The 19,973-nt window shown below is 35.0% G+C and overlaps 4 protein-coding genes across 5 annotated transcripts; 2 read left to right on the top strand and 2 right to left on the bottom strand.

Annotated features, from left to right (window-relative positions):
• Positions 1-1,431: 1,431 nt before the first annotated feature.
• LOC111689347 lies at positions 1,432-2,718 on the top strand. Its single transcript, XM_046946081.1, has 3 exons — positions 1,432-1,569; positions 1,637-2,626; positions 2,680-2,718. The coding sequence occupies exons 1-3, from the start codon at positions 1,432-1,434 to the stop codon at positions 2,716-2,718; spliced, it is 1,167 nt and encodes a 388-aa protein (XP_046802037.1).
• Positions 2,719-5,086: 2,368 nt separating this feature from the next.
• LOC111685546 (zinc finger protein 679-like) lies at positions 5,087-8,934 on the bottom strand. Its single transcript, XM_023447811.2, has 5 exons — positions 8,325-8,934; positions 8,198-8,257; positions 7,695-8,105; positions 7,610-7,627; positions 5,087-6,994 (listed from the first exon to the last, which is right to left on the bottom strand). Exons 1-5 carry the CDS (start codon positions 8,793-8,795, stop codon positions 6,032-6,034), a joined length of 1,923 nt encoding a protein of 640 aa, XP_023303579.2. The 5' UTR covers positions 8,796-8,934; the 3' UTR covers positions 5,087-6,031.
• A 1,137-nt stretch (positions 8,935-10,071) lies between these two features.
• LOC111689936 (DNA methyltransferase 1-associated protein 1) lies at positions 10,072-12,196 on the bottom strand. The gene is made up of 5 exons (XM_023452398.2): positions 11,962-12,196; positions 11,506-11,895; positions 10,848-11,449; positions 10,619-10,773; positions 10,072-10,556 (listed from the first exon to the last, which is right to left on the bottom strand). The coding sequence occupies exons 1-5, from the start codon at positions 12,060-12,062 to the stop codon at positions 10,470-10,472; spliced, it is 1,335 nt and encodes a 444-aa protein (XP_023308166.1). The 5' UTR covers positions 12,063-12,196; the 3' UTR covers positions 10,072-10,469.
• Positions 12,197-14,444: 2,248 nt separating this feature from the next.
• On the top strand, positions 14,445-19,973 carry LOC111685542 (calcium-dependent secretion activator). Of its 2 annotated transcripts, none has more exons than XM_023447808.2 (3): positions 14,445-14,505; positions 14,770-14,875; positions 15,108-19,973. In XM_023447808.2, exon 3 carries the CDS (start codon positions 15,249-15,251, stop codon positions 19,452-19,454), a length of 4,206 nt encoding a protein of 1,401 aa, XP_023303576.2. In that variant the 5' UTR covers positions 14,445-14,505; positions 14,770-14,875; positions 15,108-15,248; the 3' UTR covers positions 19,455-19,973. The 2 variants fall into 2 exon arrangements, with proteins under 2 accessions (XP_023303576.2, XP_046801935.1); XM_046945979.1 differs by lacking the exon at positions 14,445-14,505 and adding an exon at positions 14,584-14,602.

Raw genomic sequence — 19,973 nt, 5'->3', positions numbered from 1 at the left:
TTATATAAAACTAGAAATTATAGGCTTTTCATGTATACCAAAATCATTAAAATCGCTTCAGCCATTAGGAAGCTAGAAGAATTTTAACATTTTTAATATGCAATTTCACGTACTTCTTGCTTCTGTGCCAACATTTTTTTGAAATTTTTTGCAAGTCGTATTATGTATTATCAATTTGTTGACAGCACAACAGTCGGCGTTTAATAATCATAGCTTTTAGTATTTTCTACGGATTTCAATGATATTGGTATCCATTTGAAGCTAGAAGAATTTAAACATTTTTAATATTCAATTTCACCTAGTTTATTCTATGTTTTGCGTTTTTCAGTAATCAGTAACGTTACTTATTACCTTAGTTTTACTGAGTGCTATTGGTCAGTTAAACCTAAGTTATAAATGAGAAAACATAATCAACAAAAACAATAAAATAATGAATCCTTAATATTTTATGTAAATAGTAATTTTCGGATTTGTAATATTATTGTTTAAAATAATGTTTGAAAAAACACTTGTTCATTGTTTACGTTTTTGACTGAAAAGTGGGCAATACTAACAAACTTAAGTGATCTTAAATCCATAACTGAAAAACACAATCATCGGTTAAAGTCCGTCTAAGTTTGTACCGAGTTTAATCTAAGTTAAGTAAGTTAAGCCTAGTTTATCTGAGTGTTAAGAACCCGGCCCTAAAAGTGCCAAATGTCTCACTGCGCATACCGTAAATATTGTTATTATATATTTTACCTAGAAGTGTATACTGGACCTAAAAAATGTAAAATGTAGAGCCCAGATTAGGTAGGAACCCATAAAAGGAGATTTTTTGGTACTTTTCGTTCTCCCTTATGGACAGATAGCGGAGTCGATTAAGCCATGTCTGTCTGTCTGTTGAAATCAGTTTAGAAGACTCCAGATATCGGAGAGATGCGAATCTTTAAAAATTCTGTTAGACATGCTTTCGAGAAGATCGTTATTTAAAATCAGCAAAATCGGTCCATAAATAACGGAGACATGAGCAAAAATCCGAGACAACTTCTGAAAATTTCATCAAAAATAAATTTTTCATGCTTTGATAAATAAGCAAAGACAACAATATGTATTGAAACAAGTAAGAGTGCTATATTCAGGTGTGCCGAATCTTATATACCCTTCACCATAGTGTATTTTAAACACCTTAGTTTCATAAATTTTAAATTTTTTAGCGACTATATTATTATTACAGCAAAAGCTAAACAAAATGAACAACAACAACGCTAAACGAAATAAAAAACAAAATACACAAGGCTTCTAAACATACATAACGAAAAACAAAAACAAAATACACAACTCAATGACGCCAACAGCATCCAAACATACAAAACAAAATACACAGCTGAATAAAACCAAATACATCTACACACACGTGTCATTCCCCGACAGCCGGTTCTACGTACCGGAATGACCCGAAATTTTTCGGCCAAGGGCTGTCAACCTCAGCAACAACTACACATTTTTACCAACGGAGCAACATCTTCCGGCATTGCTGCTCCGTATCCTATTGGTCCGTGCCGGAATCGAATTAAATCCCGGACCATGGTTCTGTACAGTTTGCCAGAACCGGTTGCACCATATGTCCACCCAATTAAGGTGCAACACTTGTTAGGGGGAAGACCAGAGAGGCGCGTCACTGGCGGAACAAATTGATGAATCCACCTTCTGCACAATAAATGATGATGCCCCCACACGGATTATGGGTAACTGCGCCAGCTCTCCAGACATCACAATAGCGAGCTCTGGTCTGATAAACTACGCAACGTGGAGAGCAGTAGTTTCTCTAGCCTCAGACCACTTACCCATAATCATTTGTCTGGATCGACCCAATGACTTTATCGTCTCTGAACGCCGTCTCTACATAAACCAAAAGAAAGCAGACTGGCCCGGCTTCAAAGAATTCACTGATCGCATCTTCAATGATCTTCCAGCTCCTAGCAACGTACACCAAGCAGAGAGCAAGTTCCGCGAAACCATCATCGCAGCAGTAGCCCGCTTTATTCCTGCTGGTCGACTATCCTTAGTGCGACCGCACTTCCCAGCAGAGGCAGCGAGACTGGCAGATGAGCGCGATGACCTCCGAATTATCAACCCCGACGACCCACGTATTGTCCAGCTGAATCATGATATCAGCAGGTTGGTAAATGAGGACAAGCGGAATAAATGGTTAGATCATTTGAAGAACTGCAACTTGAGCTCAGGTGTTAGTAAGTTGTGGTCTACGGTTCGGTCTCTCTCCAACCCGACGAAGAAGGATGACAGGGTCGCGATTAAGTTTGCAGATACCACAATTTCCGACCCTGAACGGTGCTCGCGTGCATTTTGCCGACTTTTTATTGAGCACCCAGAGAGAGATAAGGCGAAACGAAGTGTTGTTCGCAAACTTCACAACCTTCCAGTCTCGAACATTCCACAACCTTTCACCCCGTCTGAAGTGGCAGTGGCCATCAACGCAGCCAAACCATCTAAGGCGATTGGCCCCGACGGCATATCCATGCTGATGCTGAAACACCTTGGCGAACGGGGAGTCGAGTACTTGACAATGGTTTTTAACCTGTCAATAAGCAGCCTGATAATACCCGATGCCTGGAAAAAGGGTAGAGTCATCCCGATACTGAAACCAGGGAAGAACGCAGCAGAGGGTCAATCCTACAGGCCGATTTCCCTCCTGTCACCAGTCGCGAAGACTCTTGAGGCGCTCCTCCTCCCCCTGCTGTCCTGCTATCTTACAGCAGCTCGCCACCAGCATGGATTCCGTAAGATGCACAGCACCACCTCAGCATTAACCGCCATAACCACTCAGATCTCACAAGGCTTAAACCAGCAGAGGCCTTGTGAAAGGACAATCCTAGTGGCGCTAGATTTATCGAAAGCCTTCGATACAGTCAGCCATGCCACACTCTTCCAGGACATCCTGCAGTCCACCATGCCCAACAACTTGAAGAGATGGATTGTAAATTATCTGAGTGGCCGTCAGTCGTTCGTGGAGTTTAGAGACAAACGTTCCAAAACCCGTAGAGTTAAACAGGGAGTACCACAGGGCGGTGTCTTATCCCCCCTATTGTTTAATTTCTACCTCTCTAAACTCCCCACACCTCCACAAGGTGTGGAAGTGATATCATATGCGGACGACTGTACCATTATGGCGACGGGCCAAAACGTTGATGAGCTATGCGATCGAGTGAATGGTTATCTCGGAGAAATACACAACTTCTTCACTGGACGTAACCTGAAACTATCACCAGCGAAATCTTCAGCTACACTTTTCACCACCTGGACGAAGGAGGTAAACTTGAATTTAGGCGTCGTAGTCGATGGAAACCAAATTCCGACTGTGAACCATCCAAAGATTTTGGGGGTCACCTTTGACAGCCTGTTTACTTCCTCAGCTCATGCCACTGCAATTACGCACAAATTGCGAAGTAGAAACAAGGTCCTCAAAGCGCTAGCCGGCAGCACCTGGGGAATGGACAAAGAAACCTTGTTGGCTACCTATAAAACTATTGGCCGGTCAGTGGTCAATTATGCTGCTCCAGTGTGGTCTCCATCGCTGAGTGATACCCAGTGGAGAAATATTCAAAGCTGCCAAAATGCCTAAGGACTGTAACGGGCTGCATGCAAATAACCTCAGAACACCATCTACATGAGGAAATGAAGGTTCTCCCAGTCAAGGAACATAATGTCATGCTGACTAAACAGTTCCTCCTGGGATGTCACCGGAGGAGTCATCCCAACTTTAACATCACACAGTTGGATGCTCCCCCGAGGCATGTCAGGAAGGACCTTCGTGTATACGAAGAGAGCATACGTAGTTATGTTCAGGATCCCTTAGATCGGACTTCGTATACAGCAGCTTTGAACGACATTCATAGAGACGCCATCAATACCGCGGTTTCAGGTTACCGCATGAATGTCGTTCTTGGAGGTCGCCCACCGCCCATAGCAGAAATAGAGAAGAACCTGCCGCGGAAAACAAGAGTTGCTCTGGCACAACTGAGATCGGGATGGAGCAACAGGCTCAACGCCTACTGGTCCCGCATAGACCGTGCCGTCCCCAATATATGCCCATCTTGTGGACAGGGTCCCCATGATACCCACCACATATTCAACTGTCCAGCCCACCCTACTTCACTTAGCCCAATGGATTTATGGACTAACCCCATTGAAGTAGCCCAATTTCTTGGCTTGGACCTAAATACAGAACCCCCGGATTAAAATTGTATAGTTTAAGCTGTTACAACAACAACAACAACAACACACACGTGTACATCTGTATCCATTACACAGTGTTGTTGTTGCTTATTTAACAAAGCATGAAAAAATATGACATTTTTTGATGAAATTTTCAGAGGTTGTCTCGGATTTATTTACCGAACGATTTTGCTGATTTTAAATAGCAATCTTCTCGAAAGCATGTCTAACAGAATTATTGAAGATTCGGATCTCGCCGATATCTGGGGTCCTCTAAAAACCGATTTCAACAGACAGACAGACGGACATAGCTTAATCGACTCCGCTATCTATTAGGATCCAGAATATATATACTTTATAGGGTCGGAAAATTATATTATAGAAATTACAAACGGAATGACAAACTTATATATACCCTTCTTACGAATGTATAAAAAGATGTACATGTCTGTGTAGATGTATTTGGTTTTGTATATTTGACCTAGTTCACACTGGGAAACTTTTTTCGGAAAACTTTTGAATTTTGTGTGTGAGAGAAAAAGAAAGACATAACAACATATCTTTCTCTCACACACAAAAATCTAAAGTTTTCCGAAAAAAGTTTCCCAGTGTGAACCAGGTCAAATATATATGTATTTGGTTTTGTATATTTGACCTGGTTCATACTGGGAATCTTTTTTCGGAAAACTTTTGATTTTTGTGTGTGAGGGAAAGAAATTTCAACCATCACTTTCTCTCACACACAAAATCAAAAGTTTCACAGTGTGAACCAGGTCTTTGGATGCTGTTGGCTTCATTAACCTCATAACCTGGTTCACACTGTATGTATACACATACATTATATTAGATTTACACTACTATAATATTTAAATGTTGTATTTTACTTTGAAACTATTCCTTTATTTGCAATTATATGTATAATTTAACATTAAAATCATTTTACAAAATTTTTATTACATACATTTATAATTTAAAATAAAACAGACCAACAAAATTTTAAAAATGTCGAATCCAGAGCAATGTGTATATTTCTAAATGATTTTTGACCGCTGAATCAGTATCCGGCATCTCCGTCACTTCAGGTGTTGAAGCTACCGTGTCGTAAGAATAGTTCATACAGTTTAGTATGTCATCATTTGGTCTCTGTGTTAAAACTGTGTTGGAATGTGTAATTGTAATCGTGTAATTGTATAATCGTGCCTTGCAATATCTAGATCGATATAACTTATTTTTTTTTTATAGAAATTAAAGATTAACTAAAATTTTTGGACAAAAAAGCCTTTTACATAGCAGTTATAAATAAAAGTGAAATATAAGATTTTCTCTGAAAGTATACAGGGTGGTGCAATTACAAGTATATTTTATGTTATTATATTATTTTGACTCCTACAGTTCTATTCTTAATTTTTATTACCAGATCAAAAAAGAGAGCTTTACATTTGGATCAATTTTAAATAATGCAATAGTGCTGGAAGTTGTGAGTTTTTTTGGAAAACATGATCACTGTGGGAATATTTTTCCTTGTGAGTACTTAATGGCTTATTCATTCATTCACAAGCCATAACTGGCAACCACTAACAATAACATGAAAAATTGAACCGACAGGACAGTCAGGTCACACCTGACCTGAACATTCCATATACATATATTCTACTTAATCAAGTTACAGTTTAGTATAGTGTATGTTTATTTCATTGATTAAAAGGAAACTTATATTTGTACCACCCTTAATAATTATACAAGTGTGAAATATGTAATGCCGTCCATAAACATTAAAATATTCCATACGTTTCGAAACATATAGGTTATTTTTCTTTTATTCCAAAATAGACTCTTTTTTCACTCTTTTCGCTTGAACTGCAACTGCTGGAGCTGGTATATAACCCTTATGAAGTTTACGATGTGCCCGCAATCCAGCGCCCTGGGCAAATTCTTTTCCACAAAAGTGACATTTATAATGTTTTTTATCTTCATGTATTAATTTGTGATTATTTAAATATCTCGTTGCTGTGAATCCTTTACCGCATATATTACATAAAATATCACGTACATTCAGATGTGATTTAACGTGATCGTTTAGCGTATGCAAGTGATTAAAGCCCATTTTACAGATGTGACATTCGTAACGAAAACGATTCTCATGCCGACGAATATGATTGTCATGATCACGACTCGTGCGAAAACCAGCACCACATATTTGACATAGGAATGGTTTTTCGCCCGTATGATAAATTAAATGTCGATCCAATTCTGATTTTTTAGGATAACCTTTACCACATAAATCACAACGAAAACTATTCTCGCTCAGGTGACGTTTAACATGCGATACACAAGTATCAAACTTTTTAAAAGCCAATTCACATAAGGGACATTTAAATGGTCTGGTATTGGTGTGCTCTGACACATGTATATGATAGTTTTCATATTTTTTAATAATTTCATTACAATGAGGACACATAAATGGCCCCTGGCAATCGCTAAGAAATGACAGATCATTGTAGTATTTGGAGTTTGCTGTAAACTCGGATTTCTCTAGTTGGCATTTTAACTGTTGTTCCTTATCTTTGGAGTACAGACGATTAATGTATTGTATATGATTTCTTAAGCGCTCAAATGTTAAATCAATATTCCAATTTAATTTCAGCTCTTCCTGTATCTTGGTAAATATTTCATCTCGCCTTGTGGTGATACCAAAAAATACACTATTTACCTGCCACAAATCTTCGTATTTCTTGTAGAGCTCTATTATTATAGGTAAATGTGATTCCTTTATGTTTTTCTAAATTAAAAAAGTTTAAGAAAAAAAAACAAACATAAGTTATTTGTGAGTAATGATGGGTATAATTGTCTAGAATATATTTAAAACTACTAAGAAAAAGACTCAATATATATTTTCTTTTCCTCATTAAGTCCTTTCCAATAGTTTATTTTAAAGAAATTATAACTTTTTAACACAATGAAACTGTTATTAAACTACTTCTAAAGGACCCAATTGGTTCCAAGTATTTAGTATAAATCTAGCATCAATGGTACTAGCAACTTTTGCAAATCCACCATCAAAATCTATTAAAAATATGAATTAATGTTCAATACATTTCTTAAGCAGATGAATTGCAGAATATAAATATTTTATAAATATGAGCGCCTAAAACTATACTTTAAAATATTGAGTTTAAGATTATGTGAAATGTTGCCATATAAGTACATTCTTTATGGTATTTTTAAATATGAGCGCCTAAAACTATACTTTAAAATATTGAGTTTAAGATTATGTGAAATGTTGCCATATACGCACATTCTTTATGGTGTTTTTTTTAATCCATAGAGAATTTTATTGAATTTGTAACTTTTCAAATTAAAAGCAATATGAAAATATTTGTTTATTTATACTTACAAAACGTTTCTTTTTTATCTGAAAATAAATTATAATTAACAATTAACATGAAATTTTACAAAAGTATTTTTTAAATGCAACTTACCCTGTCCTTTGTTAAAGATTGAATATTTTGCTGCAAATATTTTATATGTTCAATATACCAGGGCAATTTAAAATCTTCACCATTATGTTGTTTTTCAATTTGATATGAATACTCAAAACGCATATTGTTTATGCGATTTTTGGCAAATTCCCAAGTAATATTCGTAGATAGTTGCTCGTTAATTTCATTTGCTATTTCTTCATAACCATTCTGACATTTAGCTTCATCTTTTGATTTTTCTTTTAAGTCCCATAGATAAGGTTTTTTCTCAAAAGCTTGCAATAACGCAATATTCAAATCTTTTTCCTCCGAGTCTTCAGCCAATTCGGGTAAGATTCTATTTGATTTGTGGCGTTTAAGTTTGAGTTTTATTTTACGACGTTTTCTTAACTTTTTGGGCTCTTCTTTGGACTATGGATATAAAGAGGTATGTATAGTGTTAATTGTTGTATCTTTTCTGAATATCTAATGAAAATAGTCTGTTAAATTTAATAATTATGTACCTCAGAATCATTATCATTTGATTCCTCTACTCTCTCCTCGCCTGATGACGAACTGTCATCCTGTAAATAAAATTTCATATATTAATTCTTTTTAAATACCTATAAAGGTTTTACAACAAATGCCTACATCTTTAAATGGTTTATAATCCTCATCATTGTCATCCGAATCATTATCAAAAATATCCTCCGTTTTAATATTTGTATCATTATCATCTCCCTCCTCTTCATCTTTAACCTGTACCCCAGAGTATTCATTATCATCTGATGTCCCGCTAATATTTGCAGCTTCTGTTTCTAAGGGATCTTCTTTGACAATTTCTGTCAGCAATGTTTTATCTTCAATTTCTGGTATTTTACTTTCAATAGGTGTTTCAATTTTAATTTCTGGCTCATATATCATGGGTAGCTCGTTAGATTCCTCTTCGAAATGTTCTAAATGTAACTCTTCCAAATGCATGGAAAATTTTTTCATTTGATCCCATGATGTCTCACAAAATGAACAATGAAAAGTATAAGTTTTCGATTTTTTATTTTTCTTTTTCAAGTTAATAAGTATTTCACCACATTTTTTAAGATTCGATTTGTTATCTGCACCCATTTTAAGAAGTTAAATTTTAGTTTTATGTTTAGAATTATAATATGTTTTTCTATTTCTTTTTTTATGAAAAAGAAAGTTGTTTTGTTTGTGGTTTTAGGAAAAAAATTTTGTTTATAATAACGTGTGATGTGTTCAGTGTGGGTTACAGCTGTTAGTGTAGCATGTTCAGAGTTTTCACTATCAGTGTTGTCAATAATTTATTAAAAAATATATATTTTCTACATTATTTTAAAAGTTTTTATATAAAATTGTGTTTGCAATTTTTATTTTAATTTTCGTTACTTTTTTAATTTTATTTTTGTCTATTAGACAAAATTATGCTATACGCACAATTGGGACGAACGACGATTTTTTCGGAACGAATTTTCGTCGTCAGATATAGAACACACTAAAGTATATGAAAATTAACACAATCAATGCGTATGACGAAATTCGTCATACGTAACGACAGGTTTATTTCTATTTCTTACGCAGACGAACGACGAATTAATTGGGGAAAATTGTTATAAGACCAATTCCGGTAGCACGAATTTTCTAAAATGACAATACAATATTATGTTCGAATATTCGAAGATATATTCGAAAATTCGAAGTTATGTTCGAAAAATTTGGTATGCTCTTAAAATAATCTCTGGGTCATAAAAACTAAAAATAAAATTTTCGAAAATTCAAACTTAAGTTCGAAAAATTTTTAAAACCAGTTCTGTTGGCGCAAATTTTCTGAAATTTGTCAGTTTGGAGTACATTCGATGACACTACAATAATATGTTGGAATATTTAAAATTAAGTTCGAAAATTCGAAATAATGTTCCAAAAAATGTTGAAGCTGTTAAAATAATCTCAAAATTGGGGATTATAATTTTAGTTCCTTTCGAGGCCAATTTCTTACATTTTCCAATTTCGAAATAATATTCGAATAAATTTTAAAGCTGTTAAAATTATCTCAAAATCGTGGAGATAAACAAAAATATAATTTTGTTACTTTTTCCAATTTAGAACAAATTTTGAAACGAATTCGCAGTACGAATAATTTGTTTGTGTTCCATTTGACGAATTTACGCAACGAATTGTTGTCGACTAGTTCGTCGTGCTATACGAAATTCGTCGTTCGTCCCAATTGTGCGTATACCATTAAGACTTTATTTTGCGTACGAAACCTTTTCACGATAAAAACAATTAAGAGTATTCTATTTGTCAATGACCAATCTTAAATACCATGGGTCTCTGAGTGGATGTATACATTGATATACAACTCTTTTAAACTAAACAATTGGAATATCTTTAAACATTTTATTTATCTTTTTCATAAAGTATCATGAATTCAAAACCAAAAAATACCATTCTAAAACTATAATATACTTATAAATAAAAAAATATCACCCATTCACTCTAATGCTAGATAACATAAATTTCTTTTTTATTACTAAAAGGCTTTCGTTCGCATTTAAAAAAACTAACACATCTATAAAATTCTAATGTCATTTCTCAAATTCCATTATTAGTTAAAATGTTACTTCAAACATAAAACGTCACAAAACATTCAAAGCAGTTTTTCTCAAAAAGATTTTTTTCAGTTATACCAACATTATAGTAAATAAGTAATATTTATGTGTAATTGAATAAAGTTGCTTAAAATTAAAATTTGATATTAAAAAATTTAAAAAAAAAACAATTTTAGGTAGTGCTAGTAGAATTTGTTTCAAAATTTTCCGTTTTTAGTTGAAGTCCATTTTGTATTAAAGATGGTGGTATGTTAAGTGTCTAAATTATAAAAATAAATTATTAGCAAATAAAATTTAAGATTTTATGTAATAATGCATTACCTTTCCTGGGCAGGATGCTTCATACTGATGTTTTAAACTTTCCATTTCATAGATACATGTCGATAAAGCAGTGCGCAGTTCACATAATAAAACCATGTCCGACCTTAATTCATTAAAAGCATTGCAAATTTCTTCTGAAGGAGGAGGTGTAGGATCTGGAAAGAAAAAAATAAATGTAATTTAATGATTTTAAAAGGAATTTCATTGCAATCTTTAAAACTCATCTTACCAACTTTAAATTCTTGTATGGCTTGTTCTAACGCCTTAACTTTACGCTGTCCTATATTGGCTGGTAATTTCATTTTTTGTGATCTTAAGGATACACCAGTGCCACGCAGGTCGGAAAATTTAATTCCGCTTGTGCCAACCTCAATGGCATTTACCACGGAATCTACCTTTGAGGGTCTGGGCTGATGATGCAATTTCTTCTTGTGCAATTTCTTTTCATACTTTCTGGCATTTTGAGCATTGGCAGAGACATCACCTTGCTGATCAGCTTGTGATATAAGTTTTTGTAAATCTTGTGTTTTACGTTCACGTTCCTTTTTGCGTGCTTCGATTTTTCTCAGTTCATTGATAAGATTTTGTTCTTCTTTTACTTGTTGACTTGTGCGTTCAAAAAGCTTTTTGAGTTGTTCTTTACGACGGCGTTCATGTTCGACATCAAATACAAACGGTTTCTTGTCACCAGCGTTTTGTGTATTATTGCCCTTAACTTTTGAAAGCAAGCCCACCACTTCGTAATAGCGTTCCTTTAAATCCTCTACATTTTTTATACCAAATTGTGAACGATCCCAACGATCGGCCATAATAATGAAGCGTAAGTCAAATCTGTAAAAAAGTTGCAAAATTAATATTTTTATTAGATTTAGCATTTACCTACATACCGTTTAGCTAAATCAAATAAATGATCCGTTTGTTCTTTTGACCACTTTTGTGGATTTGTTTGTAAATGTGCATTGTATTCAGCTACACTATAACTAGGTATCTCCAATTGTTTGTTAAACTTAGCAAAGGGATATTCTTTAGGTTCATCTGTGATGCGTTTCCAATGATGGAAGACAGCACCATCAGTTCTAGCTGGATTACCAAAGGGTGCCCATTCCCATTTACGCACTTTTTTCATACCTAAACGTGCTTTAGCTTGTTTATAGCCTGAACCTATTCCCAAAGCTGTATCAGTCGGCAGTAGGGGCGGAGCATCTTTATTGTCATTATACAGCAAGGCAAATACTTCACGATGCATTCCTTCCGGCCGCTTGGAAGCAACCTTTGCCCTGTAAGGAACAATTGTAATTACTTTAGTAGACTTACGACATATAATTTAAATTTGGTGTACATACTTTTCAAAGTTTCTTTTTTTGGTAGACAGAAAAGAATCCCTTGTAATTTCCGGAGTATTAGGACGTTCCATGTCCAAAATATCTCTTACGTCGGAAGTCATTTTTCTAAAAGTTTTATGTTTTCTGCACAAATATTTAAAATTCTTTTTTAATTTTATCTAAATTAAAATATAAATAAAATTTTATTCCAAATGCTTGTTTTTTATTTCTTTCACATTTGTGTTGTATTCAGAGCACTGCGTTAACAAATTTTAACGACGGCGGTTTCTGCACTGAAAAGTCAGCGGCGGCTTAAAATCGATGTTCATACTTACAGTGCTGTTCAAAATAACTATTTATCTATTTAAAGCATTTCATAATAAATTTGGAATTTTTAATTATTTACGCAAAAACTACACTGAAAATACAATATTTACAATATTTCGTATTTTTACTCAAAATTTATAGAACGTAAAAATTTGCAAAAAACAATTTTTCTATTGTTCAAAATAGAAAATAATAGGCTTTTCGAAACATTTTTAAAAGAATATTTTTTTATTTTATGAAACACCAATTAAAATTACTGATCATCGTTAGTGTTTAAAACGCACAGATTACTTATCAATAAAGATAACTACCAAGTTTTTTTTGACCGATTTGTTGCTACGAAGTTTTATTTCGAATGTTAAAAACTCGGTTTAATTCGAATATACCAAATTTTCCCCAGATATCCTTAAACTTCTGATCTGTAATTTAACATTAATCAACTCTGGAAGTGGTTTTGAGTCTATTGGAGTCATTTCAGCTTAGCTATGTACTATTATTTTTGGTTTGTACTAATATTACCTGACTCACATAATATAAATTGTAAGGGTTTTAAAAATCAATATATTTCCTGATTTTTTTCAGATGACGATAAATAATAATTATTCTATATTTATGTAAATGTGAAAAAAACGATTTTCATGATTATTGGATGAAATTTTGCACATACGCTTTTTTGACCCAAGGACGAAGCCTATTGAAAAAAGAATCGGTCCATTATTTCACCTAGCCCCCATACAACAGAACCCCCAGAAAAGGGCTTCTGAGCTCTAATTATGTTAAATATACCTGTATATCAATAAAAAGCGGCACAACTAAGTTTTATGCATCAATGCTTGTATCTGACCTTGCCAAATTTCATAAAGATCGGGCCTTATTTGACCCTAGCTCTCACTACAAAGTCCCCTTCAAAAAAAATACTTGAATGTCCAAAACTAACTTATAAACACAAATATCACGATGAAATTCAGCACAAATAAATATATAAATATATTCACAAAACTTTATCAGGCTTGGTCCATATTTGCCCCTAGTCCCCATATATAGCCTCTTTCAGAAAATTAAATTTTCATCCATAAATTGCTTAAATGTATCGGAACAATAAATTACTATAAAGAATAAATTACATTTATATTCATAAATGGTGTAGGGTATCATATGGTCGATCACGCACGACTATACTTTCATACATGATTCGAACCACAAACGTTGGATAGATGCTTTAAATAATTGGACTAATTCTCTAGATAACTGGTTACAAGTCCCATTCAAAAAACTGAATTGATAACAACTCATTACCAGGTAATCCATAAAATAACTACGTTATCTAGATTACACATTAAAAAATTTAAGATTTTTTGCTGGGATGGACCAATTGTGAAAAAAATGTAACATAACACATCTGTATTCAAAAGTAATATGTGTGCCAAATTTTAAATAAATAACAATATTTGGTAATGGGTTATGTGCGCTATGACCAATTATGGACCGATCTAGAAAATGTTGTCTCTATATGAATTCAATTGACATAAGTCTTTAACTTCTAAAGTTTTGTACAGATAACATTATTCTTAGGAGTCAGAGTAACTAATAAGTAAAATGGAACAAAATAGTCGACTTCGACTTTTTTCGACAAAAAGTCGATTGTTCGATTATTCGAAATTCGATTTATAGAACCCTAATTTACCATCTCTGCTATGTGTTTAGTAGTGTAAACAATAACATTAGGGAAAATACTCTTTCATTAACACACAATGTTAACATACAGATAGCAGTATATGCGTACAAATAACGGTTTGTCATATATTTTTAGGGGTTAATATTGTTTGAAGTGGTTACTTGTGAAAATAAAATCAATACAACTTGTCAGAACGGTTACCGTTAAAAGTCACATTGCGTTAAACAACTATGTGGATTAGAGAAAAAAAAACCAAAGAAGAAAGAATAATGAAACACTCATGAGTTGAATACTGTTTTTGCGTATGAAATGTTTCATACACAAATCTACCCTGCTAAAAGGGGGTTATAAAGTTTAATATAAAAGAATTGTGTTTACGGAAAATCAATATTACACTAAATATTTAATATTTTGTTGGTGAAACTAAATAAAATAATAAAAAAATAATGTGTTAAATAATAAAAAATATGTACAAAATGAAAAAAGTTGAAATTAATTATAAATAATTCGATTTACTTATATAAATTTAAAAATAAACAAATGTATATATTACAATAAAATAAGTATGTAATTTTGTGTAGCATGGAAATTTAATGTTTTAACACTAAAATTGTAACAAATGACAATTTTGAAACAAAAAACAATAATTTATTAAACAAGGTTTTATATTTAGTTTTTACATAATAATATTTTTAATGTAATAAATGGAAATTTAATAAATTTTCATTTGATGATAATACAACCCTGCTAAATCCGTGTCATCCTTGTTAAAGTATACGAATAATCGTTTTTATTTTTTTTTTCATGTGATGGCGAAAAATTAACAGTTTATTCACAACAACAACTACAACTACTGATTACATTCACACCCTTAATCAATGTGAATAAGTTGGAAAATATCAGTAAACCAGGACAACACACACACACTAACAAGTACGTACGGCCGAAAATTTTGGTAAAAACCTACAGCAAAAAAAAAAACGAATTTAAAATTCTTCAAAAATAAATCAAGAACTTATACTTGTATTTGATTATAATACTTAAGAACCTAATTAATCAGTTTTATTTGTTTAAATACAAAATATAAATTAAAAGTTTACGTTTTGCCTTGAATTGATAGTAGAAAAAATAAATAAAAATAATAATGTATGTATTCGTGTTACAGTTACATATACTGCGTGCTGTCTGATTTGTCGTCACACTGCTGAGCACCCGTTATCGCTGCAAAACTATTTAAGGTTTGAACGTGACTTTAATAGCAACAACAGCAACAATAATTCAAAAAGTATAGTAAAAGCTCACAGATATGATTGATCCCAGCTCCAGTGAAGAAGAGGGTGATGATGAATCCACACCTCAAGCACCACCCAAGGGACGTTTGGGCGGAAATACGTTAGCTAAACCGAAAGCCGTAATAACTGCAGTCGATTCAAGCAGTAAAGCAAGCACTGGGGCAGCACGACAAAATGGTGATATACCGCACAAAGCCGCTGGTAGCTCTGTTTCAAGTGGGCCAACAGATAGTGAAAAAACTATTGCTCCGGTGGCCGCAAGTAGTTTGTCGAGTAAAAATGAACTGACTGCAAATGATTCTGTAGCTGGAGCAGGTAGCATATCGCAGGAAACCCTTAATCAAAGTGCTGGTTCTTCATCTAGAGGAAATTCATTGTCGCGGCCAATATCACCGTCGCCTTCAGTAGCGAGTGATAAATATGAATCGGGTGCTGGTCAGCCAAAACAGGGTATTGAAGAGGAGGAGCGTAAGAAACGCATCCAACTGTATGTATTCGTTTCTCGTTGCATATCATATCCGTTTAATGCTAAACAACCTACCGACATGACGAAAAGACAACCCAAAGTTAACAAAACGCAACTGGATGCCATAACTCAGCGATTTCAAGCTTTTCTTAAGGGAGAAACACAAATCATGGCTGACGAAGCGTTTCGTAATGCAGTACAAAGCTATCATGATGTTTTTCTGAAATCAGATCGTATTTTGAAAATGGTCCAACAGGGTTCATGTTCAATGCAAGACTTCACCGAAGTTTTTCGCAAAAACATTGAGAAACGTGTTCGTTCTTTGCCTGAAATCGACGGTCTCAGCAAAGACACAGTGCTTACCTCCTGGATGGCAAAATTCGATGTGATACTAAAAGGCACTGGGGAGGAGGACTCGAAAAAGCCAGCTCGTTTACAGCAATCATTAAATAGTGAGCTGATACTTTCCAAAGAGCAGTTGTACGATATGTTCCAGCAGATACTTAGTGTAAAGAAATTCGAACACCAAATCTTATTCAATGCCTTAATGCTTGATTCGGCCGATGAGCAGGCGGCTGCCATAAGACGTGAGTTGGATGGCCGTATGCAGCGGGTAAACGAGATGGAGAAGAATCGCAAACTCATGCCAAAATTTGTCTTAAAAGAAATGGAATCTCTTTATATTGAAGAACTAAAATCATCAATAAATTTATTAATGGCAAATCTAGAATCGTTACCAGTTACCAAAGGTAACATGGACAGTAAATACGGCTTACAAAAGCTAAAGCGTTACAATCATAGTACACCTTCATTTCTGAAAATGATCTTACGTTCTCATGGATCTCTCTCGAAACTGGAAGGCGACTCTGAGGAGGGCATTACTCAACTCTCCAAATTAGATGTAGTATTGACATTCCAGTTAGAAGTAATTGTGATGGAAGTTAAAGGGCTTAAATCGTTAGCCCAGAATCGAATTGTCTACTGCACTATGGAGGTTGAAAATGGAGAAAAATTGCAAACAGATCAAGCTGAGGCCTCCAAACCCATGTGGGATACACAAGGTGATTTTACAACGACTCATCCTTTGCCCGTAGTAAAAGTTAAGCTATACACCGAAAATCCCGGCATGCTTGCTTTAGAAGATAAAGAACTGGGAAAAGTGATAATTAAACCTACACCATTGTCATCCAAAACTCCTGAATGGCATCGCATGACTGTGCCGAAGAATTTGCCCGATCAAGATTTGCGTATTAAAATTGCATGCCGTCTAGAGAAACCACCCAATATGAAGCACTGTGGTTATTTATACGCCATTGGAAAATCGGTGTGGAAAAAGTGGAAAAAACGTTATTTTGTACTAGTTCAAGTGTCTCAATACACCTTCGCCATGTGTAGTTACAAAGAGAAGAAATCCGAACCATCGGAAATGATGCAGTTAGATGGTTATACGGTTGATTATATCGAAGGTGCTAGTGCAAGTTTAATGTTTGGCACCGATTTAAATGGCGGACGTTTTTTCTTTAATGCTGTGAGAGAAGGCGACAGCATCGCTTTCGCATGCGATGATGAAAATGAATGCAGTTTATGGGTGATGGCCATGTATCGTGCCACAGGCCAATCCCACAAACCCACGCCGCCAGTTACTCAGGATAAAAACTCGGCCATATCGAAGATTCAAGGTGATGCGGACAAGGCACGCAAACACGGCATGGAAGATTACATTAGCGCCGATCCATGTACTTTAGATCATGCTGTGTTCTTCAAAATGCTGCAAAATCTCGCTCTAGAATATCGCCTTAATGATCAATACGCTTCCCTCGGTTGGTTTAGTCCCGGACAGGTGTTTGTATTGGATGAATATTGTGCACGTTATGGTGTTCGTGGCTGCTATAGACATCTTTGTTACCTCTCAGATTTGTTAGATCGTGCCGAAAAAGATTTCATGATCGATCCAACACTCATACATTATTCATTCGCCTTTTGTGCCAGCCACGTACACGGTAATCGCCCCGACGGCGTTGGTAGTATTACCCACGAAGAAAAAGAAAAGTTTACCGAGATCAAAGAACGCTTAAGAGTTTTGCTAGAATATCAAATAACCAATTTTAGGTTTTGCTTTCCATTTGGCCGCCCTGAAGGTGCTCTCAAGGCAACATTATCTCTACTAGAACGTGTTCTTATGAAAGACATTGTTACACCCGTGCCACCAGAAGAAGTTCGTCAAATGATTAAGAAAAGTTTAGAATCTGCCGCGTTGGTGAATTATACACGTCTATCATCCGAAGCGAAAATCGAAGAGGATTTGCGCGGCGAAGTTGCAGTACCTCCTGCGAGAAAACTAGAAGATTTGATACATCTAGCAGAACTATGCGTTGATTTACAGCAGCAGAATGAAGAACATTATGCTGAAGCTTTTGCTTGGTTCAGCGATTTGTTGGTAGAACATGCCGAAATATTTTGGTCCCTCTTTGCTGTTGATATGGACCGAGTTTTATCCGAACAGCCACCTGATACATGGGATTCGTTTCCACTCTTTCAAATTCTCAACGATTATCTTCGCGCCGACGATAATCTCCGCAATGGACGTTTCCACCAGCATCTACGAGACACATTCGCCCCATTAGTTGTACGCTACGTAGACCTAATGGAATCCTCAATAGCTCAATCCATCAATAAAGGCTTCGAAAAAGAACGCTGGGAGAGCAAAGGCAATGGTTGTGCTACATCGGAAGATCTGTTTTGGAAACTTGATGCCTTACAATCTTTTATACGTGATCTTCATTGGCCTGAACCCGAATTCCGCCAACACTTAGAGCAACGTCTCAAAATGATGGCATCCGAAATGATTGAGCAGTGCATTGCGCGAACAGATGCATCATTCCAATCGTGGCTAAAGAAAAATATCGCATTCATTTCTTCAACCGATTATATTGTGCCATCGGAAATGTGCGCCATGGTAAATGTGATATTAAACGCAAAAAATCAAAGCTTTAAATTAACCACCATAGACGGAATTGATTTGTACAAATTTCATGCTAAAATTGACGATCAACTCGATAAAGCGAATGTAGCCATGACACAAGGCCTAATAGGTAAACTTATGTCAGTGCTAGAGTCGACTTTGTCAAAATTGGCTCGATACGATGAAGGTAGCTTAATCGGTTCCATACTTAGCTTCACGAATGTCTCCAGTTCAGGTAAAGATTTAGGTCAAGGCTATGTAATATTTTTCCGCAACAACATGGAGCAGATTCGAGGAAAGATCGGCGATGATCTATGGTCATTGAATTTCTTTGAACAATGGTATACACAGCAAGTTAATATGCTTTGCAATTGGCTTTCTGAGCGTTTGGATCACTCACTCCACTATGCTCAGGTGCAGGCGCTTTCACACATAGTAAAGAAAATCTATTCGGACTTTGAGCTACAAGGTATGCTTGAGGAAAAGCTTAATTCCAAAGCATATCAAACTGTTGCCACGCGTATGGCTACAGAGGAAGCCACTTGTGCTCTAACCATGCCTGATGTTGCAGAAGGTGACGAAACTGCCGAGGATGGTAGAGAACTCGACGGCATTGAAGAGGAGGGTGCCGAAGAGGAAACCGCTACGCCACGCGTTAGAATGCCTCAGCCGAATCTAGTTTCGGCTCAGGCAGCAGCAGTTACCAACGTTGTGGCCGGACGCGTCGGAAATCTCCTCGGTAAAGGTATTGGTGGATTGAGCTCAAAACTTGGTAGTGGTGGTTGGTTCTAATGCATATATTGCTGGTGGTTATGATGATGTTGGTCGTCGTCTTTTTTGTCTTCGTCGTGCTGATAATGGTGGAGCTGCAGATGATCTCTTTATCTATATATCTTTATCTCCCCTACCCCCCAATTCTCCTCTAATAGCTTCAGTTATTATATTAACAACAACATCAACAACAACAACAACAAAATATAGGCACATTTATGGAACAATATATTAACGAATAGATACCAAAAATTTAAATTTTAATTATATCTAACATTATATTAAATATATATATTAAATATTATTATTAAAATTATTAATTATATTAATATACTTAATTACAAAAAACAAAATAGCAAAACAAACAAAAAATTAATAATATGTATTGCATTTTGGTGGCAGATGTAGCAGTAGAAATAATTAATTTTTACTAGGCAAATTACTTACATACATTTGAAAGAAACGTCAAAATATTATATATATACATAACTAATATTTAATTAAAAAATTATACCAAAGATTAAATAAAAAATGCTTATT

Source organism: Lucilia cuprina, chromosome 3 (assembly GCF_022045245.1).
Source record: "Lucilia cuprina isolate Lc7/37 chromosome 3, ASM2204524v1, whole genome shotgun sequence".
NCBI lineage: Eukaryota > Metazoa > Arthropoda > Insecta > Diptera > Calliphoridae > Lucilia > Lucilia cuprina.
Note: the sequence above shows the minus strand (reverse complement) of the source record. Positions and strands in the feature narration are given on the sequence as shown.

Excerpts from the sequence above, each read along its gene's own strand:
- LOC111685542 (XM_023447808.2), top strand. The coding sequence starts at position 15,249 with ATGATTGATCCCAGCTCCAGTGAAGAAGAGGGTGATGATGAATCCACA.
- LOC111689936 (XM_023452398.2), bottom strand. The coding sequence starts at position 12,062 with ATGACTTCCGACGTAAGAGATATTTTGGACATGGAACGTCCTAATACT. Across the intron at positions 11,896-11,961 it reads AAAAAAAGAAACTTTGAAAA|GGCAAAGGTTGCTTCCAAGC; the intron begins GTATGTACACCA and ends TGTTCCTTACAG. Across the intron at positions 11,450-11,505 it reads TTATTTGATTTAGCTAAACG|ATTTGACTTACGCTTCATTA; the intron begins GTATGTAGGTAA and ends ACTTTTTTACAG.
- LOC111689347 (XM_046946081.1), top strand. The coding sequence starts at position 1,432 with ATGACCCGAAATTTTTCGGCCAAGGGCTGTCAACCTCAGCAACAACTA. Across the intron at positions 1,570-1,636 it reads GAATTAAATCCCGGACCATG|GGGGAAGACCAGAGAGGCGC; the intron begins GTTCTGTACAGT and ends AACACTTGTTAG. Across the intron at positions 2,627-2,679 it reads ATGCCTGGAAAAAGGGTAGA|GCCGATTTCCCTCCTGTCAC; the intron begins GTCATCCCGATA and ends TCAATCCTACAG.
- LOC111685546 (XM_023447811.2), bottom strand. The coding sequence starts at position 8,795 with ATGGGTGCAGATAACAAATCGAATCTTAAAAAATGTGGTGAAATACTT. Across the intron at positions 8,258-8,324 it reads ATTATAAACCATTTAAAGAT|GATGACAGTTCGTCATCAGG; the intron begins GTAGGCATTTGT and ends TTTTATTTACAG. Across the intron at positions 8,106-8,197 it reads CAAATGATAATGATTCTGAG|TCCAAAGAAGAGCCCAAAAA; the intron begins GTACATAATTAT and ends TTATATCCATAG.